The sequence below is a fragment of the Boleophthalmus pectinirostris genome, unplaced genomic scaffold, assembly GCF_026225935.1.
Source record: "Boleophthalmus pectinirostris isolate CB_2022bp ecotype Guang Dong unplaced genomic scaffold, ASM2622593v1 HiC_scaffold_17, whole genome shotgun sequence".
Classification (NCBI taxonomy): domain Eukaryota; kingdom Metazoa; phylum Chordata; class Actinopteri; order Gobiiformes; family Gobiidae; genus Boleophthalmus; species Boleophthalmus pectinirostris.
The window spans coordinates 34,298,502-34,324,121 of NW_026571115.1; the positions used below are offsets into that span (position 1 = coordinate 34,298,502).

Genomic DNA, 25,620 nt, shown 5'->3' on the forward strand with positions numbered 1-25,620 from the left:
TGTGTTTGTGTGTGTGTGTGTGTGTGTGTGTGTGTGTATATGACAGTAGTACAGATATTATGAGTCTATGCAGGTTGTTTTCACCAGGTGCCAGTTGCTCCGGTTTCACATTTAAGTTGTAGGCGATTTTATATTTGTTTTTTTTTTATATTATCTCACATCGGGAGAAGAATTTCCAAGACACAAATGCGTTTTTACCAATGCACTGCTGCTTCCACTGTGTGACTGACACCGCCAACTTTAACATGACGTTTACATCGCTCTTATTGTCGCGTTCTGTTTGGGCTTCAGGCAATGAGTGGAATTACCGAAATAAAAAAATAAATAAATGGGATGTAGCACAAAATGTGAAAACAGGAAAATACCGCCTTGTAATCCACTTATTTCAGCAAAGTAACTGTAATCCAATTACCACTCATTGAAACAGTAACTGTAACGGAATACAGTTACTCATAATTTGTACTCTGATTACGTAACGGCGGTACATGTAATCCGTTACTCCCCAACACTGTCACACTATACAGGAGTGTTCCAGAGCATTAGGCAGAACACCAGCAGAACCCCTCTGTCACAGAAAGAACACTCATATTCCACTGAGTCACGTCCTTTAGTCTGACAGAAGCTGAACCACATCAGCGCACGATATCGAGCTGTTTTTTTTGAGCGCTTAGTTTATTCAAATTAGCCATGCGGTTTTAAGTTTTGTTTTTGTAAAATGTAAACAAATATGCTCAGATCTGTGTGGATAGGGAAGACTTGCGGACACAGAAACGAATCAGTCCTCACTCTGAGCCTCCATAAAATTCAGTCTTACCGTCTTAAAATCCAGTGTTACACTAAGTAAAAACTGAACCTCGTCATCGGTCCATGAAAAGATTGTTTTTACACTCGCCATCTCCGTCGGCTCAAAGTCAGCTGCTGCAGCTTCAGACTTCCTTGTTTTTACCTCTCACGTGACATCGGGACGTAGTGACGACGTGACACCAGCCGATCACGTGACGAGCGTTTCTGGCGGTTTTGCGTTACCGTGTGGACAGGGAACGCGTTGATTGCGGATAAAGAAACGACGTGTCTGGACGCAGATCGTTTCTGATACAGTGATACGGTGACACGTGGATTTGTTTCAGTGTAAACCGGGTCTTTATGGGTTATTTGTCTGATATGGAAGCTTCACTGATAAAATCTAAAATAAGTTATGAAATAAGGTGAAAATGAAGGTCTTAGACACACACGACTTGTCCATCTTTGCAGCACATTGGAGCAGTGTTCCCACGATCATGGAAATCCTAGAAACGTCATGGAAACTGAAAATGTCATTCTCCAGGCCTGGAAAAGTCATGGAATTTTAGCATCTTTCACACAAATACATCGTTCTGTTAAGTTCTCATTAGACTATTCTGATTATTTCCGAACGTTTGCGCCTTTTCAATGTTTCCCTGCGGCGCAGCATCACAGAATTAAAACCGAGCTCCACAAATTGATTCCACCTCTTTCCCTTTAGTATTTTCTTATATCTAATTATATATAACAACTATATAATAACACAAATAAAATAAATAAAATACTATTTTAAAAAAAAGTTAAATACAAGAACAAGTATAATATTGGTTGAGCTATAGGTCTTGAGTGAAGTATTTGAAATAAAAACCTCAAGACTTACTTGTTTTTTTGTTTTGTTTTGTAATTAATTCCTTGAATTTCAAAAAATCTAAAGTTAAGGTAAAAGCTAAACTTTAACATCAAATTTGGAAAGTAATTCTCAACTTGAAACTTAAAAAAACTGGTCTGTTGGTGGAAGGTCTGAGATTATTTATTTTTTTGACATAAAGTGAAGAACCTATTGTCCAGTCACACAGTCCTTAAAGGTTGTATGGAGGATTTTTTTTTAGTTTCAAATTGTCAGTGAAAGATTAAAATAAATTACAGAGACGCAGCAGCTTTGTAATTATGACGACCAAAAAAAAAAAGAACGAAAATCTATCAACTGTGGACGTGTTGAGGCCAGATAAACATCAGCCAATAGAAAACGAGACTCCCTCATTTTCTATTGGCTGTTGGGTTGTCAATCAAACTCCCAAGTATAACTGACTCGTCGGAGCGCGGGGATTACGTGGTTTACGCAGCGGTTCTTAGAGGCTTTTTCGAACTGTCGCTTCCTCGCATTTCGCACAAAGTTTGTCGCGACAGCAGACGAGAATCCAAGACCTGTTCACCGCAAAAGAAAGTCCGTTTTTGAGGTCGCTGAAAGAAGAAGAGAAGAGGAAAAGGAGCAAAGCCAAACTGAGGTGATTCTTGGAGATCTCGTCCAGCGATGGCGCGACCGAAGCCGACGAAGGGTCTAAAAACTGGTGCGTCGGTCGCTGAATTACTTCTAAACAGGTCACTTCAACAGTAATTCTGAATGCGCACAAGGACTGTCGCTGTATTTCTCTTCCCTTAAAAAAATCCTCTATACAACCTTTAAGTGTCTGTTCCTGCGGTGTGTTTTAGGTGAGTTACCTGGAGAAGAAGGTGACGGAGTTGGAGGGAGACTGTCTGGCCAACGGAGACCTCAAGTCCAAACTCAAGCAGGAGAACACTCACCTGGTGCTCAGGTACAACACCGCGCTGGGTCAGACGTGCAGCATGACAGCAGCCATCACGACTCTTATTAAATGTTTCTGTTAGCAGATCTTCCAAACACAGACTTTAGGGCAGACATGTCAACCTCAGGCCTGGGGACCAAATTTGGCCTGCGATATAATTATATTTGGGCCGCGAGATCATTTAAAGTATGTATTAGAGGTTGGACTCCATAGGTTTTTTAAACTTCATCCTACTCCTTTTGAGCAGCAGGTCCCAAATATGTCATGTATATATCACTATTTTTGTTATTGTTTTTGAATTTTGTTGTACCTGGCTCAAACAAAGAAATAAATGAATGAATGAAAAGAGTTGCCCGCAGGCTACAGATAGACTATAGAGACATTACTTATTTAAAATGTTGTTATTAATTTTTATTTAGCTTGTTCTGGATTCAGTGTTTAAGCAAAACTATTATTAAACATTTATTTGAATAAGAAAAAAATGTAACATTACATATCTCGAACGAAGAGAAAAGATCCAGATATTGTTGAAATTGGTCAACAAATATTTAGTTTGGCCCAGGACTTTAAATTAGAGTTTGACACCTCTGCTTTAGGGGTTGTGTAGCAGAGTCCTGCACTCAACCAAAACAGTTCTACACATTTTGAAAGCTCATTGCAGGCGCGGGCGGGAGCGGGACTGCACGATGCGGGAGTGGGCGAGCGGGATGATAAACTGCAGTCCCGCAAACTAAACATGAGACTAAAGTAAAATATACAAGTGATTAATGTAAGTCTATCATACATAATCTGTGCTGGATATTTTATTTGGCATTAATAAAAACATTTTAAAGGGCCGTTCACACCAAAGTGTCAAAAAACGCCTTGACGCCTCTATTTGGAGCCTTTGCATTTGAGTTTAGACGCCCCCGACGCGCATCTTTGACGCCGTGGACCAACGGGACAAAAATACTTGACGCGCGTCCGTTGCCCTGGAAACAAGAGCCCGGCCCCGATCTTTTCCCGAAACAATGTCAGACCAGACTGAGAGTGTTTTTATGACATAAAACATCAACGGAGGAGATCAGGTCGACGACTGGGGCGGATATATATTTATACTCCACTTAATGACACCGGTCTAGTCCCTGGTCTAATCACTGGGTCTAGTCCCGGTCTAGTCCTGGTCTAGTCCCGGTCTAGTCCTGGTCTAATACCGGTCTAGTCCCGGTCTAGTCCTGGTCTAATCCGGTCTAGTCCTGGTCTAATCATGGTCTAGTCCCGGTCTAGTCTGGTCTAATCATGGTCTAGTCCCGGTCTAGTCCTGGTCTAATACCGGTCTGGTCCTGGTCTAATCACGGTCTAGTCCCGGTCTAGTCCTGGTCTAATCACGGTCTAGTCTCGGTCTAGTCCTTGTTTAGTCCCCGTCTAGTCCTGGTTTGGTCCTGGTCCGGTCCTGGTTTAGTCCTGGTCCGGTCCTGGTTTAGTCCTGGTCCGGTCCTGGTGTAGTCCTCGCGATCGGCTCGGTGATTGTGGCGTATATATTTATTCTCCGCTCATGTTTGTGGTTCTCGCTCTGGTTCTCGGGTTTTTCTTCCTGATAATAACGTCGCGAAAAGTTCAGCATTTTCAACTTCTTGACGCTGACGCCTTGGACGCGCGTCTCGGCCGCTGACGCCAAAACGCTGAAGACGCGCCGCAAAAACGCAGGATGCTCTAGTTCGCGCGTCCACATAGACTTTACATTGAAACTGGACGCTTTGACGCCTTGGTGTGAACGGCCCTTAAGGAGCCTAAATTTATGGACGTGGTCTAATCTCGCGCACATTTTAGACAATTCTTTCCGCTTCTCCGTGTTTGATAGAGCTTAAGAAAGCGAATGTCCCCATTTTGCGGGACTTGGGGGTGCGAGCAGGACAAAATATCACAGATGTGGGCAGGAGCAGGACTGAAAATTACAATTCTTTGCAGGTGCGAGCTGAAAATTCATTTCCGCGCAGATCTCTGTAGTGTAGGGCCCCGCAGCTGAGATCGTCCCAACAGTTTTGTCACTCTTGTCTGTCTGTCCCGCTCTGCCTGGTAGCAAATGTGGAAAAGTGTTGAGTTCCAATTATGTGAGTGGGTGTTGTGTCCTCAGGGTGCACGAGCTGGAGGAGCAGGTGAAGGACACTGTGAGCAGAGCGGATCAGAGCCTGGAGGACGAGTCCAAACGACACAGGGAGGTGTACAGCAAAATGGAACGAGACCGAAACCATGAGATCGAGCTGCTCTGCTCCAGGTAGGCGGGCGATTCACGGACCACGCAGAGAAACGGTGCGGATTATAAACGTTTGCGTGTTCAACAGGATACAAGAACTGGAGGAGGAGAACGGAGACATGAAGTTAAACGTGCGCAAACTCCGCTCCCAGACTGAGAAACTGGATCAGGTACTGACTGTACAGTTAAATTTAATGACCCACTTTCTACGTGTCACAGTCTTAAACGGACCAGCACACGGACCACAGTCTACTTTTAAACTAGAAATTGTGTAGGAAAAACAAGTTACAGAATGTTAGAGCTACAAATGAGGAGGTTGTTTTGACAGAGGACATACCGGTGTTCTGTCGAAATGGGCTTCCCTGTCGAAATGAGCAACCTCAAGTTTTTCCCTTTACAGTTGTATAGAATCAATAAACCCAAACCCTGATCTTCCCAGTTTTACAACATATTTTTTGGGGGATTAGAGACGTGGGTTTGATGCTGTTTGCACACGGTGATCAGACTTTATACCTTAGTTATGTCAAATTTCAACTCATTAATATGAATATGTGTAGTTAGCTCGTATTTTGGAAATCAGCTGGAAAGTCTCCCTGGCTGAAAGGTCCCCAGACTGGAAAAATCCATCTATCATTTGTTCATTCGTTTTTCAATATAAAACCAAAAATAAGAAGATGAAAAAACAACTATTTTCTTCATTATTTGTCTCCAAAACTAAAATGAAAAAACGGATAATGATTAGTTTTTTCAGTTTTTGATTTTGTGTTTAAATGAAAAATGGAAAAAATGGATAATGACTGTTTCCCCTTTCCGTGATTTAAACTGTGATGCAGAACTTTTGCGCCGCATACGGACTGAACCGGGACTAAAAATGATCTAAACCTGGACTAATCCAGGGCTGTAACAGGACTGAAACAGGACTAAACCAAGACTAAACCAGGACTGAAATGGGACTGAACCAGGTCAGGGACTGAGGCCCGGACTGAGACTGGTTTAGTCCTGGTTTAGTCCTGTTTTAGTCCTGTTTAGTCCTTCTGGTTCAGTCCTGGTTCAGTCCAGCATCGCAGTTTAAGTCACGTAAACGGGAAACGTTTAGTTGGTTTAGTCCTGGGTTTAGTCCTGGTTTAGTCCTGTTTCAGTCCTGTTACAGCCCTGGATTAGTCCAGGTTTAGATCATTTTTAGTCCCGGTTCAGTCCGTATGCGGCGCAAAAGTTCTGCATCACAGTTTAAATCACGGAAAGGGGAAACAGTCATTATCCATTTTTTTCCATTTTTCATTTAAACACAAAATCGAAAACTGAAAAAATGAATCGTTATCTGTTTTTTCATTTTGATTTTGGAGACAAATAATGAAGAAAATAGCTGTTTTTTCACTTTTCTTATTTTTTTGGTTTTTATATTGAAAAACAAACGAATGAATGATTCAAAAGTTCCCATAAATGTGCGGCACTTGTAGGTCGCTTGTGCTGGACTCTACATGTTTTCAAGTTTTACCATCTTGTTCTTTTTTCCTGAGGTAGTTTTGGCAGAGATTGGACTTATTTTGTTATCTTTTATCTTTTTTTTTAACCTTTGTCTGTTCAGTTCTTACCTTTGTACCATTTCAAGCTCTTCATTGGACGTGAATTTCAATAAATAACTGGAAAAATGAGGCTGTTCTGAAACTTTTGACCAGTAGTGTGTGTTCAAAATGCTCCAACCGACCTCCCCCTGACGTGTGTGTGTTTGTGTGTGTGTGTGTTTGCAGGAGAAACAGAGGATGTCGGACAAGCTGGAGGACACCAGTCTGAGGCTCAAGGACGAGATGGACCTGTACCGGAAGATCATGGACAAGCTCTGGCACAACCGCCATGAGTTCCAGAAGGAGAAGGAGGCCATGCAGGAGGTGAGACGCTCTGGGATAAACGGCGCGACGACAGAGCGTGACTAAAACGTGTGTGTGTTTGTGTGTGTGTGTGTTTAGTTGATAGACGACCTGCGGCGCGAGCTGGAGCACCTGCAGCTCTTCAAACTGGAGGTGGAGCATCCGGGCCAAGGGAAGAGTCTGTGCGAGCTGAACGCCCGAACCAGAGAGATCGAGATGGAGCACGAGGTCAAGAGGCTCAAACAGGTGCTGCACTTTACACGTTTAAACATTTTAAGTGCGTTTGACAGATTCACGTTTTTGCTAAAAAGACCTGGTTTGGTGAGATAATATTTGTGAAATTCCAGATTTATCAGAGTTTTACATCAGTTAAGTTGTATTTTGTGAAGAAAAATTAGGAATCAAAATGTACAGAAAATACAGAAAGTAGTGTTGAGTTCTAAAACAATCCGTGCATCATTCGTTCGTTTGTTTTTTAAAGTAAAAAAACAATTTTCTTCATTATTTGTCTCCAAAACCAAAATGAAAAAAAAAAAAAAAAAAAAACACAACAGATTTTTTATGATTTTGTGTTTAAAAGAATAATGGAAAAAAAATGGATAACGCCAGGACTGAGCCAGGACTGAGCCAGGACTAAACCAGGTCTGAGCCAGGTCTGAGCCAGGACTGAGCCAGGACTGAGCCAGGACTGAGCCAGGTCTGAGCCAGGACTGAGCTCAGTGAGCCGGGACTGAGCACTGAGCCTCACTGAGCCAGGACTGAGCCAGGACTGAGCCAGGACTAAACCAGGTCTCAGTCTCAGTTGTGGCCTGGTCCCGGTCGGTCCTGGTTTCAGTCCCGGTCCGGTCCTGGTTTCAGTCCCGGTCCGGTCCTGGTTTCAGTCCCGATCTGGTCCCGGTCTGTTCCTGGACCCATTCCCGACACTCAGTCCTGTCTAAGTCCTGTTTTAGACCTGGTTCAGTCCTGGTTTAGTCCTGCTTTAGTCCTGCATCTTAGTTTAAGTCACATAAACAGGAAATGTCCGTTACCCGTTTTTTTTCCCTATTTTTCATTTAACCACAAAATCGAAAACTGAAAAAACAAATCGCTATCCATTTTTAAAATTTTTGTTTTGGAGACAAATAATAAAGAAAAATTTTGTTTTCTTCATTTTCTTATTTTCAGTTTTATTTTGAAAAACAAATGAACGAATGATACACGGATTTAAAACAAAATCCCGCTACCTGTTCCATTCAAAATGCAGAGAAATTTTCTGATAGTTTAACGTGTTGTAAATGATTTTTTGTCCAAACAAAACTGTGTGAGTGTATTTTTGACGCTGCTAGGAAATAAAACCAGGAAATAAAATGATAAAATTCACAAAAATGACAAAACTAGAACCGATTAAGCAAATTTTAGATTAAAAAAGTAGTTGTCATAAGCTGTTTTAATTAAATCAATTTTCAAAAACATGTGTTGCTTTGTGTCTAACTGCCTCTATGTTTATTTTTTTAAGGAAAACTACAAACTCCGAGATCAGAACGACGACTTGAACGCCCAGATTCTCAGTTTGAGCCTGTACGAAGCGAGGAATCTGTTCTCCTGCCACAGTAAAGCTCAGTCTCTGGCAGCCGAGATCGACAGCGCCTCCAGGGACGAGGTGAGTCTCCCCCACACCTGCTTCTACAAAAACTGCTCTACAATTATCCCGCTGGTTGTACTCAAAGCTTCCTGCGTCTGTGTTTGTGTTTCTGTGTGTTTCTGCAGCTGGTGGACGCTCTGAAGCACCAGGAGGAGATCAACCTGCGTCTGAGGCAGTACATGGACAAGATCATCCTGGCCATCCTGGAGCATAACCCGTCCATACTGGAGATCAAACAGACCTAACATAGGCCTCTGTGTTTACACTTAGATGAGAGTTTAGACATGCACCACGAGCATTTCACCAACAGAGGGAGCCAGGGTCTGTCTATAGTGTCAAAGTCATTACAGTCATCCTCCTCGTTTAGCCCGCTGTGGGAGCACTTATACGCCTCACGCTCCGGACTGCCACTCAAACAGGGCTTAGAGTCACACGTTCATTTGCCAAAGCTCACGTGCGTTAGTAGTAACTGATCCCCTCAGCTGTAATTACTCAGTTGTGACATTTCCTTCCATCCTCTATATCTTGTGATTATTCTGTGTGGAGATGCTCTGCGCAGGTTCCTGTGGTCGAGACTCAAAACTGACACTGGTTTGTGACACGCGCTGTAAAGATGACAGAATGTTTGACCGTGTGCTTCAGAGGACACGTCTCTGAGCGTCTAGATTGTCCACATCAGAACCACTAGACTGTTTAGCCCATAGACTGTTTGGTTTAGTCTCATAACCTCAGCTCTTTGTCTGGAGATGAAGAGTCTGTCTGAAGCACTTGAACTGACGACTAGAGCTGCTGCTGCTTTAGTAGAAGCTGTGTGTCTGAGGACTCTGACCTGTGGCATCTCATGTGATGTAAAAACATGATCTTTATATGATCTTTTTCAGTGTCCCATGCTTAAGCTAGCCAAACACCACGGTGTTCCTGAGAGGAGGCAGCGCGGGGCTGCTACACTGCACTAAAGTACGATGTAGTTGAACTAGTTTTGCTTTGTTGCACAAAGTGTATTTCTGGTAGTTTTGCATCTTCTGTTGACAGTGTGGAATATGGTATGTATTTATGCACAAATATAGTGTTCTGTTCAGATGTCACTTTGATTTAATCACATATTTATTGACACATCACAATGTAAATCATCTGTAAATGATTCTAATCACAGTGTGCTGGTTTCACCACTGTCTTTGGTGAACATGTGTGCGGATATAACTTCACAAAGTGAAATGACATTTGACATAATAAAGTCACTTCATACAAGAGTGGACTGAACATTTATTTGAGAATGTTCTTCTTTGAATTGTTCATGTTTTATGTTTTATGTAAAGTTTATGTTTTAAACTTGTTGTAGTGTTTGTGGTGGTGTTTCCCCTCCGCGCCGCTTGGTGTCAGCAGTTCTCCACAGACCTGCCGCCAAAAACCCTGTTTGACAGAGGCTGTTTTCTTTGGGCTGAAGCTCCGACAAAAGCAGCGCAAACATCTCATCATTTTTACTCCAAACTGCCCCACAAGAGCCCCCAGAGCCGCCATGTACGCCAGCTCCAACCCGGGCAGCGCGCACGGAGACTTCCAGGACAGGAACGGAGTCAACTACGTGTCCTCCGCCGAGTCTTTCGGACACTGCTCGCAATTGTTCTGGAAAAAGGACCCCAGTGATTCCGGAGTAAGAGCCTGTCCTGCTGTTAGCGGGCTACAGCCCACTGCACCCACCACACTGCACCCACGGTGCACACAAAGCACCGGACACACACCGAATTAAACACGATGTTTAAAGACACGAACACGCGACGTTTGCGCCGCTCAGACGCGACTTTATGTGCAGGAAAACTGAGGAGGGGGACATTATGTCAACAAATAGCATCGTTAGCGTCTTCGTGCTTAGCGGCTAATGGCCTAGTTGGACTTTTGCGTAGTACACAACTATTTCCATCACATCAAACTCTTAGATACGGGCGTATTACGGGTGTAAAATGGTTTAGTTCTTTGTGTGCACGCGAATGTAAATAGTGCAGCCCCGTGCGCGTGTCGAGCCTGCGCCTCCTGCGCCTCCTGCAGCTCCTGCACAGCCCGTCCAGCCTGTCCGCTCACATCCGCAGGCTCCTCTCTCCACAGCTTTGATGCTTGATCGGTAACGTCCACTGTCTGCTCCAGAGACCAGTCCGAGCATCATCCCCGCGCGCGCACGGCCTCAGGAACAGTCTGGTCTTTTTGCGTCTGGACACATGGAGATCTCCGCGCGTGCGTGAGGCCCGTGGTATTGTTCGCGAGCAGAGCAGAGTAAACACGGGGAGACTGTCCCGCAGGAAACCGGAGCGGAAGACGCCCCGTGGAGGACTCTGAAAGACCCTCTTTGTGATGCCAGACTACTGTGAAGTTCAGTCAGGCCGGACAGCACCGAGCCATTGTTGACCACAGAGCTGCACACACGCCACAGGCTTAACAATGTTACACCACGTTAACGTAAAACTGCACATTATAGTCCATAAAACTCTTTAACCACAGTTTAGTGTCTGGTGACAGGTGAAAAGTGACTGTGAGGTTTGTTGACAACCTTTTCTCCCTTTGTCTGAGTAAACACAGAGCAGCCTCTTCACTGTGGAGTATTTTCATGTTTAATTGGTTAATCTCCAGTATGGGATGAATTATTTAAATAAATTACAACATGAATATGCGTTTATAATCTCACTAAAAGGTTGTTTATGTAAAATATGATATTGAAGCCGGTGCTTAACCCCGTCATGTAACTTTTTAATCAAAAACTAAACGCATGTTTTCATTTCATTTTAGATGCATTAAAACAAAAGTAGAAAATCTGTATCCTTGCTGTGAGCGAGCTTACGTCTTTACAGATCTAACTTTTTGATCTGGAGCAGTGCGGCCTCCTGATTGTTTCCATGAACATTTTTTTTTTTTCAGATATTATAATCCACAGTTTGGTAAGTATGGTTTTTACTTTCTATTTCTACAGAATTGTGCAGGTGACGTGTCAGGTCCAGAATGTTACAAGGTGTTGCATTAGTTAACAACTGTTTGGCCAATTTAAAGTGTTTCTAAAGATGGAAAGTCACCTGCATGAGTCCACTGAAATGGAAAGTTCAATCATGCTTTGAAACATTCTCCATGGAGATAAACAGGTTATATGCCGCACTGTGGAACATTACAGCAAAAGGTGCAACATTTCCACAAAAACGAGCAGGAAGAGGCCTCCCCAGCAAAATAAGAGTCAGATTTGTGGATATGCAAGTCTGCTCATTTTATATATTTGTTTTTCAGTGCAATACAAATATCCATAAAGAAAAACCTTACTTTTATTTCAGTTTATTTTCAAGGGAATATGAAAACTGTTCACTCACAACTTTCTCTCTCTCTCTCGTTCTAGCCGAGTTCGACCATCAGCTGGTGCGAGCAGCTGCCGCCCTCCTCCGCGGCGCTGTCCGGCTCCAGCCTGTCCCCGGCCTCTCTGTCCCTGGAGCCCTCCGCCCCGCCGCCCGCCCCCCTCCGCTCCACCCACGCCGGCCTCGGACATCGCCCCCTCAGCCCCGGACGACACGGAGTCCGACGAGCGGCCCTATGTCTGCGACCTGTGCAACTGCGCCTACAAACACGCCAGCTCCCTGCTCAACCACAAGCTCACGCACAAGATCGGAGACTTCAAGTGAGGATAACTTTCACTAGATCGGGATGTTAGAGGCCGATCACTGAACTGACCATGTTCATTTTTAAACAGCCGATACTTGGGGTGTAACAAAAAACTAAATATTGTAATGTCGTATCGTCAAAAGTCTCACAATATCGCGAGCCGCCACAATATATCGAGTTATAAGTTCCTTTAAACATCGGGAACTACATATCCCATGATTCATTTCAGCACAGACAACATGAAGAGTTATGTTTTTTACTTGAATTCTTGAGATTATGACCGTAATAATTCACACCAAAATCTTGTCAAGGTATTTTAAAAGCAAAAAAAAGCGTCCCATCTACAATTATATCAGCTTTTCCAGAATATCGCAATAAATATCGTACCGTGAGATGCATATCGTGATAATCGTAGAGAGATATTTGGATATAGTTACATCCCTAGTCGATCATGTTGACTTTGTGAGAAGAAAAAACTGGTTTATAGGATCGATAGAGTTTAGTTACATGATGTTTTGAATTCTGAATTAAATAGTTCAGGATTCAAATATTCTCCTCCGAGTTTACATGGAAATAATAATTCCGATTTGAGGTTTACATGGAAAACACGTTAAATCGTCTATTTAATTCTGCTGAATGTCTGGAGGTGGGGAATGGTTCTGATTGGACAGAGACACGAACGTATTACATCTCTGGGAAGAAAACACACACTTCAGCTGCTACCGGCTTTTCTGTCATCTCCGTTTGTCGTTACGCCGCGGACACAAACACGATCCAAAGTTTTGTCGCAGTGGTTTCGATGATAATTGCGCAGCAGCTGGAGAATTCTCTCATCACGCTTTACGTCTGTCGGCTGAGGAGGAGAAGGAAAGAGTGTCGGACAAGGGAGGAAGAAGACAAACTGAGTGTGAGGCTGCTCTACCTCAGCCCACTCCCGCATCCCGCTCACAAATCCAAAGAGACGTGGATGAAAGTCTGAAGCCAGGACTGGTGGAGCCAGTTGTTCAGACCTTCTGAGCATGCGCTGAACAACTGGAATTATTTTTAAGAAGAATAAACATTTACATGATCGAGTAATAAATTAATTTATCTTTAAAATCTGAATAAACCACCTGCTTATTTAATTTAATTTAATTCCGAATAATCATTTTCATTAGGATCTAAGTGTTTACATGGTCTTTTTAAAGCTGAATTCATTTTTATTCAGAATCAAATTATTTTTATGCAGAATTAAAGCTCTCATATAAACGTGGCAGATGTTGGCCTATAATGTTCTTCTGCCCATCAGTGAACTCTGTGGTTTTACTTGAACACTGTGTTTTAAAGTTTCACTACTGTATCTCAGAAACAATTGAGGGAACTGTGAAACTTACTCAAGCCCACAATTGGTTTCTGTTTGACAAAGAGACAAACACATTCGGACTCTACACTGTAAATCTACACTTCTAGTGAACTGACAATTTTCCTGAAGCTCAAGCTGCTCAAGACTAAGGCTACTTCCAGACTGCACATGAAGTGACCCAAATCCGATTTTTTGGCCCCTATATTTCTGTATCTGATCTTTTAATGTCAGTCTGAACAACACAGATCCAATTTTTTCAAATGCGACCCAGGACACTTGGATATGTGCACCTAAAACCGATACATATCTGATCTTTTGACATGTGACTTCAGTCTGAACAGCCAAAGCGCATTCATCCGACCTACACGTTATCAACAAACCACAAACGTCACTATTCTGCACTGAAGTAGGAGAAAATTGTTAATGAACTCCGTGTCACTGAAGCGAAGCACATCACCACTCACCACTCTTGGCTCCGTCTCCACATCCACACGTTCCTTTCAACGGACTGAACCACAAAACACCACGACCAAAAACCTCGTCCTTCTCCTTCTCAATCTCCTCCTTAAAACAAGTAAGTTGTTCCTGTTCGGGCTCCGGTACGAGAGGAACTTTAAAATCTCCAGATCCTCAATGCTGCGTCCATGTTTGGACAACTTCTGTAAACACAGAGACGCTCGCTGCGGTTGACGCCGTCGTGTCTCCAGTGCACATGCGGGACACTTTGGGGCTGTTTAATGTTCACACTGGAGTCACATACAAGTCACATTTAATTGGAAATGTGAACGACCTCACAAAAACATCGTATTTCACAAAAAAAATCCGAATTGAGCGTTAAGCCCTGCAGTCTGAACGTAGCCTTATTTATATCATCAGTTTTCTTATCCCTGCTTTGTTCTCTGTCCCAAACCAGGTGTGACTTCTGCAGTAAGCCCTACACAAACTACATGTCCCTGAGGAATCACATGCGCATCCACGGACAGAAGCGCTACATGTGCGACCTGTGCGGGAAGGCCTTTCGCTTAGCCCGCTACCTGCGCAACCACCAGCGGATCCACGACGACGGGCCCAACCGCTTCGACTGCCCCTCCTGCTGCAAGAGCTACAGGACCATGCTGGAGCTGGCCCAGCACCGCTGCAGTGCTGCCGCCAACAACCAGGTACGTCCCACCACAGCATCGGTAACATCATAATAGACCAGAATCTGTAGCTGACAGTGACATGTTTTCAGATTTTTGGATCAGTTGTACTACATTTGTGATCTGTCAAATTTAGGGGGTATTACGCAAAATCGGCTTTTTGGAGCTTTACACCACGTTTTTGTTTCCTCATAAAACCTGCCTGAAGAGGTTTGAATGTCGTCTATGAACTTTTTGAGTATTTTAGTGATCTCTCTATTCGAACTAGAGGTCTGCGCGGGACAGTATTTTCAGTCACGCATCTGCAATATTTTCAATCAGTCAATCAATCAAACTTTATTTGTACAGTACTTTTGCTTCACGCGCAACAGAAAAATTACAATACATTAATTAAACAACAATTTAAACATAAACATAAAACATAAACATAAAACGTTATAGTAAAAATGAAAAGATCAGATGGAGACTAACTAAAATAGTAATGATAATTTAATTTTAAACAACTATAATAATAACAGTAATAATGCAAATTTAAGTTAAATCAGGTAAAAGTTTCAATTAAAATCTAAATTAAAAAGATACTTTTTGAGTTTATTTTTAAAAACATGAACACTCGCAGCGGACCTCAGATCCTCAGGTCGACTGTTCCACAAACGGGGGCCGTAAAAGCCGAATGACGCCCCGCGATTTTGTCCCGCTCCTGCCCGCAAGAAGAGGACGTTCGCTTTCTTTCTCACAAAAGGTCTTTTCGTTGACTCTTCGAAGCTCCAACAAACACGGAGAAGCGGAAAGGAATTGTCAAAACTGTGCGTGAGATTAGAGCAGGCGTGTCCAAACTACGGCCCGTGGGCTAAATGCGGCCCTCAGACAAATTTTTCTTGGTCCTCAGGCTTCCATGTAAATTGGACCAAATCACCTTGCATCAAAATTAACTTTTTACTAAGGCTGATACTTAATATTTAGTGTGTGGTTTTAAGGATCTCAACATGAATAAAGTCTCATGGATCATTCTAACGTGTTTAACATGGACATGCTTCAATTATTCACTGTACTCGAGCACCAGTCTACGGTCCCCGATCGGCCCTTTGCTTCGTCTCTGTTTAGATATGTGGCCCTCGATGAAAAAAGTTTGGACACCCCCACTTTACACTCAGATTTAGTTTGCGGGGCTGCACTTTATCATCCCACCTGCCCGTTCTCGCATTGTACAGTCCCGCTCCTGCCCACAGTGAGCTTTCAAAACGTGTCCCGCGCCGCACTGTTTTCCGTCGGGTCTAGGGGTGGGCATGATTAATCGATAATTGATCATTAAGAATTTCATCGATTACGTTAATTTTAATGGACAAACCGAATGTAGGTTGTTGTGCGTAGCGTAGAGTGACCAAACAGGTGTGTACATGTGTCTCTGCATCAGAAGCAGCGAGACACAAACAGTGGGTCAGTCTGTAACGAACCGAAGCACAAATGTGTATTTAACGATGATTTGTACAAGAAATTCCACACTTTCCGTTGCGTTCGGGACAAGTGTGAGTCCATGTGCACAGTGTATAAAGCAGCACATATGTTTCTGGGTGTCCAGTGGGAAAAAGTTTTACCAGGTGAGAGTCGCTCAATGTGGATGACGAGTCCCCACCTCCCTCCCCCCGTACGGTGTCCTGGTTTTGACAAACGCAAATCTGGTCACACTAACCTGTATTCACCTGAGTCATGTCATTTAATCCGACAGAAATTGACCGCATCAGCGACACGAGCTGTAGTTTTATCTTCGCTTAGTTTATGCAAATTAGCGATGCGGTTTTAAGTTTTGTTTCTGTGAGAGTTGCGCAAAACTGAATTAAACACATTATAATGTCAAACAGCTGATGTGGCTCTAGAGTGATTACGGTTTATATGTCGTAAAGTTGAATTTATTTATGCAGATTAGTGCAGATAGTAATAATAACGATGATCATTTTAATATAAAAACGTTAATGATTAATCGATAATCGATCGTTAATTCTTCCGACGATCGATTAAGAAAATTTCATCGAATGCCCATCACTAGTTGGGTCCTACGAGTGCAGGGCTCTAATTCGAACCCTTTTCACGTTTAGCTGTAGAATCCTGTTCAAGGCTCCGTCCACAAGCCTACGTCAAAACAAAAAATACACTAAAAGTTGACAAACCTGGTGAGATGTGTAGCTGGATAAATGCTGAATCCGCTCTGAAAGGGTAGTGACTTAAATGGAGACTATCAAAAGCGAAAACTGAAACTAAACATTTTAATTTGTGGTTTTGGGCGAATATAGCATTTTCAAAACTATGAAAGTAAACATGGTGATCTAAACGTTACCCCGCAGAAGTGTAATACCCCCTCAATCTCTCAGTCTGGTTTTATTTTGACAGATTTCTGTGAACACTTTGTGCTTTGTAGACCAGGGTCAGGAGAGGTGTAGGCTGAGTTTAGGGAGAGAGAGGGATGTAGTCCGGTTCCTTATATTCATTTTTTAACCTTAGTGGGAATTTTTGGGGGATTTGCTTAACTATATATTTTTGGAAAGGTTATAGTATATGGAGTCAGAAAGTCAGTGTTTGCATTTGCCCAGATGTCGATATGGCGGCCACATTGAAGTTTAAAAAACGGTCGCCAAAAATCTCTCTTTTCAAATATCTCAGCCTCTGAATAAGATGAAATGTTGATTTTTAACTGGTAAACCCACATTTTCAGGGTCAGGGAATTAAATGGTGCTAGTTACAAAGCTATAAGACCTACCCACAGATGTATAAGTAGGTAAAAAAGGTTGTTTGCTTGTAATTTCATTGTAATATTCGCATGTAATACTCCATGTTCCTCCAAAAAATATGTTTTTTTTTTTTAATTATCCTGTTGAAATACATCAACAATGTGGGTAAAACAAACTATAAACATCACATGCAGTTGGTCAGAAAACTCAGAGTTTAAAAGTAACATAAAATGTATATGTTGGATGTCAACGAACACATTTGGACACAATATGATTACGCAACCTTTTAATTAGACATTTTCTATACATCATCATTATCATCATCACTTTCACACAGCCATAGACTGTATATACGAGTGGACAGATCTAACGCTGTAGCCGCCGTGTGACAAACAGGAAGTTCTGCAGGAGGCTCTTCCGGCTCCTTCTGACTCTGGCTCCAATTGACTCACATTAGGATCTTGTGGCTCCTCTCTCTGTACCTGCTGCTGTGAGCCTCGACATTTTGGTCATAAAATGTTTGTATGAACACACTCTACATGATCCTGAATTATTTTTTTTGCTATTTTTTCCGTCAAAAAAAATCCTATTCATAATATGTTCCTCCAAAAAACATGTTTTTAGAGGAATATGGAGTATTACATGTGACATTACATGCATTTTTGACCCACTTATACGTCTAAGGGTTAATGTGGGTAGGTTTTACAGCTTTGTAACTAACACCATTTGATTCCCTGACCCTGAAAATGTGGGTTTAGCAGTTAAAATCAACATTTCAACATATTCAGAGGCTGAGATATTTCTAAAAGAGATTTTTGGCGGCCACACATCTGGGCAAATGCTAACACTGATTTTCTGACTCCATATTCTATAACCTTTCCAAAAATATACAGTTTAGCAAATCCCCCAAAAATTCCCACAAAAGTATATAAGGAACCGGACTAATGGGTTCTATACCTATTTTTATAATTCCTGTAGTAATCCAATTGTGTGTGTGTGTGTGTGTGCGTGCGCTTGCTTGCCTCTGTGTGTGTGTGTGTGTGTGTGTGTGTGTGTGTGTGTGTGTGTGTGGCCGTGGCTCTTAAGAACAAGTTCAGCTGCCCGTCCTGCTTTAAGAGCTACAGGTCCATGCTGGAGCTGGCCCAGCACCGCTGCAGCGCCGCCGCCAAAAACCAGGTTGGTGTGAGCGCGACTGATGGTGACTGACGGTGACTGTGTGTGCGGGGACACGGGTTAAACCAGCAGTGAGGGAATCCAGGAGCTTATTTATATAAATCTATGTGCAGGATGTTCATGTCCAGGAAGGGCTAACATTAGTTCAAGGTAAATAAATGATAGACAGAAGCTTTACGTAACATTTTAGCCAAATAAAATGTTTTTATTAGGGATGTAGCAATAACCGAAATACTGTGATTTTGTATCGTCACAATAATATCACGGACCATCACAATATTTATCGAATTACAAGTCTCTTTGTTTAAATTAAGAGTTATGGTGCAGCAATAGAGGGAACTACATAGACCATGATTCTTTGCTCCCTTTCAGTGTAGACTATAACAAGAAATAACAGTTCTAACACTTTTAACTCTTAGTTCTTTGGATTAAGTCTTGTCAAGGCATTTTAAAGGGCCCATCTCATGCAAAATCAACTTTTCAGAGATTTCTACCTTCTAAGAGTGATGTGTGGGCCTTGTATTTGTCGCCAAAGTGTTATTTTTAGAGTGATTCTGTGTTTTTTTTTTTTTTTTGAAACAAATTGCAGCGTATTTCTGCCACCCTCCCACGTGACGACGAACTAAAGCTGCTAAAACAATGACCAGCTACACCTTTACCCCGCCTCCACCCCGCATCAGCTGACAGTTCCCACATGAACACCTAAACAAAAGCGACAGCATAAGCTCATTGTTCTAAGTTGATCTACTATTGTTTATTAATACTTTACCAATCAGTAATGTTGCGCTTCATGCATCTCAAAGTCCTCGTCCGATTCCGGGTCCAACACGTGCAGCTGAACGCGCTGTATCTCCATGATGAATAAAAGTTTATTCCTGCCACTATCAGGGTGCACGTCTGTCTCCCCCTCCCTCCCTGAGATGGGCGGAGGAAGGGCGGCTCACTCAGAGTCTACGTCAGGACGGGAAGTTGTACTAAGACAATCCATGTATCAGCAAACAACAGTTTTCTTCATTATTTGTCTCCAAAACCAAAATTAAAAATTGGATAACGATTCATTTTTTTAGTTTTCAATTTTGTGTTTAAATGAAGAATGGAAAAAACGGATAATGGCGGTTTCCTGTTTACGTGACTTCTGTGACTGTGATGCCAAACTTTTGCACTGCATACAGACAGAACCAGGACTGATCCAGGTCTGGGACCAGCGCGGGACCAGCGCGGACCAGCGCGGACCAGCGCGGGACCAGCGCGGGACCAGCGCGGGACCAGCGCGGACTCCGAGCTTTGACTGTGAGCCTCTGTGGGGTCCGAGCCTCAGCTTCGAGCTCCAGCCCTTCCGGCTCTGAGCCTCCGGTCTGGTCCTGGTCTGGTCTTGGTCTCAGTCCCGCTCTGGTCTTGGTCTGGTCTCAGTCTCAATCTGGTCCCGGTTTCATTTCTGATCTCAGTCTTGGTCTGGTTCCGGTCTGGTTCCGGTCTGGTCCGGTCTGGTCCCGGTCTGGTCCCGGTCTGGTCCCGGTCTGGTCCCGGTCTGGTCCGGTCTGGTCCCGGATCTGGATCAGTCCTGGTTCTGTCCGTATGCGGTGCAAAAGTTCGGCATCGCAGTCACGGAAGTCACGTAAATGGGAAACATTATCCGTTTTTTCCATTTTTCATTTAAACACAAAATCGAAAACTGAAAAAACGAATCATTATCCGTTTTTTCATTTTGGTTTTGGAGACAAATAATGAAGAAAACTGTTGTTTTTTCATTTTCTTATTTTTGGTTTTATGTTGAAAAACAAATGAACGAATGATACACGGATTTAAGACATCCAGATAAATTCACATATAAGGCGCTCTGGATTATAAGACGCGCAGTCGTTTTTTGATTAAATTAAAGGCTTTTAAGTGCGCCCTATAGTGCAGAAAATACGGTAACAGAGAAAACGTTTTTTTATGATTCTACCTTTTATTTGACACAATATTAGTCCTGAAATGTAAAATAATCTGTTAAAAAATGTGGTCTCCAGGTACAGAATAATAACAGAGATACTAGTTTAGTAGTAGAGCAAACACATAACATTTAAGAGCACAGACTATGTAATCCTTACGTGTGCACAGGGCTAAATGTGTGTGTGTGTGTGTCCGGGCGTGTGTGTGTGTGGCTGTACACTTGTCCATCGTCTCCATGGTGACGGCTCACACCAGCGCACTAGTCCTGTTCTCACATCACCTCCGTGTCTCTACGCACAAATGTGTCCGTGATTTGTCTCCGCGCTGTACTGTACGCGCTGAGTCACACTGCCCTCCTGTGCTCAGAGCTCCAGTCGACGCTCCAACTTCTCCGGTCCGCGGCGTCACCATTCCCAGCAGCAGCAGAGCCAGCAGCAGCAGAGCAACAGCAGCTCCCTCATGCAGCCGCCGCAGCACCCCGCCCACGGCCCCCAGGAGGCGCTCTCCTCTCACTGTGTGTCCCCCATGCCCCAGGGTGCGCCAGGCCTATCCAACCAGACAGTGCCCGACCACCAGGTATCAACACCACGGCATTACGTAAGAGTATTCACCACACAGAACTAGAGACAAACATCTGTAGCTGGGGTGGGCTGTTCTTTTTTCTATGAGGCTACGAGAAACAGGAAAATATTGTGGAGGGCCAAAATGCTAAACTCAATTCTGCATAATATTAATTGTATTTCATTATAAAAAAGAAGGAAATATGATTGTTTAGACGAGCTGGTCAGACTGGCAAGAGTTTATGTTTTTGTTATGACTAAGCAATGAAAAAGTGATGCTTCCTTACAAAAAAATGTCATTTCATCATCTTCTTTATTCCGGACTCATGGTCCATTTTTAAAACTGACATTGTTTTTAAACGACATGTCTCCACGTATTGGACTGATCTTATTGCACTCATATTTGTAAGTGACATTATTTCATTGTCTGTAAAGTGTGTACTTGTAGTTCACACTGTCAGTCTTTGTAAACTGGCTTTTTAGTAATTAATGCAGAGGTGGACTGTGTGCAACAGTGTAAAATATGATTTAAACAGTAACACTTTACAGCAGGCATGTCCAAACTATGGCCCGGGGGCCAAATGCGGCCCTCAGACAAATTTTTCTTGGCCCTCAGAGGTGAATTGGCCCAAATTACCTTGCATCAATTAAAAATGATTTTTTTACTTCAAGTTTTTTTTAAATCTACCTTGATATAACTAATATTGAATATTTAGTGTTTGGTTTTAAGGATTTCAGCATGAATAAAGACCGATGGCTCTTTCTAACGTATTAAACATGCACATATTTCAATTATTCACTGTATTCAGCACCAGTCTACGGCCCTCGATCGGCCCTCTGCTTCGTCTACGTTTAGCTATGTGGCCCTTGATGAAAAAAGTTTGGACATCCCTGCTTTACAGCCTTTGTACAAGAACCAAACTTACGCATAAGAATATTTGCCTGAGCATAGAGCTTCCTACACTGTCTGTACATATCATCATCATCGGTCATGTCCGCGGTGATGATCTGCCCCAGATATTAAATTTTTGTTGTAAGGGACAACACAACATTTGACAGGCAAAAATCAGGAAATCATTTAAAAAAGCACCTCTAACATAAAAGCAATGCAGCTTTAGTCCATGCATGAGGTAAAATTATAAAATATGTTTATTTTATAATTCCAAATGAGCTTAAACAGGCCGGGTCAGAGTCAAACAAAGGGCCGTATGTGTCCCCAGAGCTGCACAATGCCCAGGTCTGATCTATAGTCTAGTGTAGGTATCAAAATGTGCGGCATTTCCTCGTACTGCTGCACAAGGAGAGGGCCTCAACCCAACAGTCAACTGTAACATGACACAACACAACATGACTGTGCTTTTTTACCATGCACCACTCCTGGACCAATGAGGGATTACATCAGTGTGGCACCAGCTCTGACAGTGGGGTGCACCTGTTTTCTGGAAAGTTCCTCTCAATTCTTACAAAATCAAACTTAAAGTGAAGGTAAAATAAAACATGAAGTTTCGGAAACTTGAAATGGATTTGATTCATGTTTTGAACACATTCTCTCATAGATAAAACCTATCAATTTCAAGAAAAAATATAATCGTATAACATAATAATTAGTGAGTAATTTGACTAATTTATTTTATAAAATTAAAAATAACTAGTTCATTATCAATAGTGGTCCAAAGTTATTCCTCATTCCTTACCTTATGCATCCTAATTATTCACCACAATGAGTTTATATAAGCACGTTTCACAACTCTGAGTGACATTTTGCTGTGATGGTGAAGATAAATAATAATAATAAAAGTGCTTTATCAATAAAGATTTATTAAAACAAGGTTTACAAAGCAGCAAAGAACAATACAAAAAGCATACAAATGGCAAACAGAAAGTATACAAAACAGATAATGATGCAAACAATCCAATTAATTATAATAAATAAATAAAAGAAATAGGCTACAAATAAATAAAGAACAAAGTCAAGCTAAAACCAGCTAAAGGAAGGCCAACTGTTAAAAATTATTCTTAAGAAGTGATTTAAAAGGTGAAACTGATGGTGCAAGCTTCATCTCCTCAGGCAGGTCGTTCCAAAGCCGAGGCAAAGCCCGGACTGAAAAGGCTCCGTCACGTTCGTCCGGAGCCTGGACTTTGGAACAGACACGGGGACCTGCCTGAGGATCTGAGGCTGCGGGAGGCTCGTACGGGGGTTAAATGTTCTGAAATGTAACTTGGTGCAAGACCTCAACGAGCTTTAAAAGTGATAATAACAACTAGCATGATAGAGCACACTTCCTGATTATCCGACCATAAAACACTTTTGTAATTAGATGCAGACAGAACACAGACACACAGACTTAGTTTGACCTCAGAAGTTGCTTTTACAAAATATCTGTACTGGGACAAAACCAATTTTGCTAGAATTCATAGAAAAAAAAAATTGGTAGGATTAACGATCTTATTTTTCAAGGACAATCTGGTCAAGAGGCAGCAGCACTAAGGGATGTTTTAAAATTGCATTTCCATTTTCCAAATCATTCAGAGGCGTAATTATAACTGGATATTGAAGGGCAGATAAATATGAGTTATATTTTAATAAATCGACACCAGATAAAGTCATTTTAAGAACACGTTTTTGCTTGACCTTTTTTGGTGTAATCTTTGTCCTTCAGAGTGTAAATCCTTCTAAATTCATTACAGATTTTTCAATAATGTGTTATGATAGAACCAGTCCTCTTTGCCGGAGCCTTCTTCTTGAATCTCCACTTGCCGTTGACTGTTGCAGGTGTGCCCCAGCGTGGTGTCGTCCCAGAGCGCCCCCCAGAGCATGAGGAGCTCGTCCAAACTGGTGTCGTCTTCGGCCAGCCCCGCCCCCTCCTCCTCCTCCTACTCTCTGCTCCAGCCCCTGGTGCCTGAGGTAAAGGAGATGAGCCAGGGATACACTAGGCTGAGCGCCAACGTCATGGTAGGAGAGACCCCCCCCTTCTCTGTGTGCCCTAGTGCAGTGCTCTGTCTTCTACTAACACCAACGCTGCAGACGGCTTTCTCTCTACTAACCCTGTCTCTACACAACCACGTACCCGCGCTGAGACTAAACCCCGAGGTGGAGCGGCGCGAGTACAAGCTTTTGGCAGTTTGTGAATGTTTGGCAAGGCTCACGATGTAGCGTAAATAGTAGTAACTCGACAGTTGTAAGACGAGACTTGAGGCTGGAGAAGTTTATTTACATCAGTACAGACTCGGCACAGAACTGTATCGGTGTCCGGTCCGGCTGTGCTCCTCTTGTAGGGAGTATTATACCTCTGATGACGCAGGCTAAGATTGATTGAGTGATTCATTCATTTCAATTCAATCAGGTATTTCTCAGGTTTCTCGAGAAGGAGTGGGAAGAAGAAAAACTTAAAAATCCTTATTCATTCTAATCCAATCCACTTTATTTATAGAGCACATTTTACAAACAAACAGTTTCCAGACAAATACATACCGTAACTTCCGGACTATAAGGCACTACGTTTTTCTCACACTTTGAACCCTGCGGTAAATAGTCTATAGTCTATAGTTTGGCAACACAGTGGATACGTGTTCAGAAAAGCGTGATATAAAACTTATTATAATGATGCAAATAATAAGTGCTGAAGTTTGTACAAAAGCTCCCTGTGTTTCAAAGTGAACACTATAAAACAGTCAGTTTACCGTATTTTCTGCACTATAGGGCACTCTGATTTATAAGGTGCACTGTCATTGAATGGTTTATTTTCAAACTTTTTTCACAAATAAACGGCACCGCACTTTAAACGAAACACAACAGTTGGATAAGTCAGTCAAATTTTATTTAACACGTTCACAATAACTCAACTTTGTTTAATTGTAAAGCGTAAAAAAATACTGTCTGAGACGCTAAATTGTTAGAGTATTCACAATAACTCATAATTGTTCAAACAGTTGGGCGATTACGGCGTCCAGCACGTCCGCATCCCTCTCGTCATTGTCCGAGTCAGTGTGGTTACTGTTCCCTGGCAGTTCAGTTCAGTGATGATTCTGGTCTTGGTAAAAGCTCGAACCACAGTTGATACTGATCCTTAGCCCAGGCGTCCACGATCCGTTGGCAGATCGTGGCGTAAGTCGCTCGGCGCTGTCTCTCTGTCTTGGTGAATGTGTGTTCTCCTTCTCTCATCCACTGCTCCCACGCAGCTCGCACTTTCACTTTATAACAGCCTTGAGTTTAAAGTGGGCGTTGTGAGCGTGTCCCTTGACAGGTGCATTTTGATATTAAAAGAATTACAGTATGTATTACTCCTGATGCTCCTGACTACGGGAGCCGTAATGCTGCAAGTGGTGCGGCTTTGTAGTTTACTAAAGTCGTACTAAAACACCTGAATAAATTCATATATAAGGCGCTCTGGATTATAAGGCGCACAGTTGTTTTTTGATGAAATTAAAGGCTTTTAAGTGCACCCTATAGTGCAGAAAAAGACTACCTGATTGTTTTTATACATAGATTATTTAAGTTTGTGGTGTTTTCTTATACCTCACAATTAATATTAGCTCTGAGACACAAACATCTCCCTCTGTAAAGTGTTTAACCTGCTGTCAGTGACGTCCACCCACATCTCGCTGTCCACTGTCTTATCTTTAAATATTAATTTTAGCAGCACAGCTCAGCAAAAATCCCACAGAGTTATAATTAGACAGGAAGTAGTGACGCTCAGAGTGAGGTTGCCAGGCGCTGTGGTGCACAGAGCCAATTCACCCCCAGACAGCACAGAACCTGCTGTGGCTGTTATCTACACTGATTAAACATTGTTTGAAAAAGATCCAATGTTTATTTTCTA

At 42.5% G+C, this 25,620-nt stretch overlaps 1 protein-coding gene across 1 annotated transcript in view; it reads left to right on the plus strand.

Annotated features, from left to right (window-relative positions):
• rab11fip4a (RAB11 family interacting protein 4 (class II) a) overlaps positions 1-11,944 on the plus strand; it is a 33,238-nt gene extending 21,294 nt beyond the window's left edge. The window contains exons 9-16 of the mRNA XM_020927394.2: positions 2,491-2,594; positions 4,699-4,839; positions 4,907-4,988; positions 6,567-6,704; positions 6,783-6,929; positions 8,179-8,322; positions 8,430-9,955; positions 11,672-11,944. Coding sequence (XP_020783053.2) covers positions 2,491-2,594; positions 4,699-4,839; positions 4,907-4,988; positions 6,567-6,704; positions 6,783-6,929; positions 8,179-8,322; positions 8,430-8,549 — 876 coding nt within the window. The 3' untranslated portion in view covers positions 8,550-9,955; positions 11,672-11,944. The remainder of the gene's footprint in view (positions 1-2,490; positions 2,595-4,698; positions 4,840-4,906; positions 4,989-6,566; positions 6,705-6,782; positions 6,930-8,178; positions 8,323-8,429; positions 9,956-11,671) is intronic.
• Positions 11,945-25,620: the final 13,676 nt, after the last annotated feature.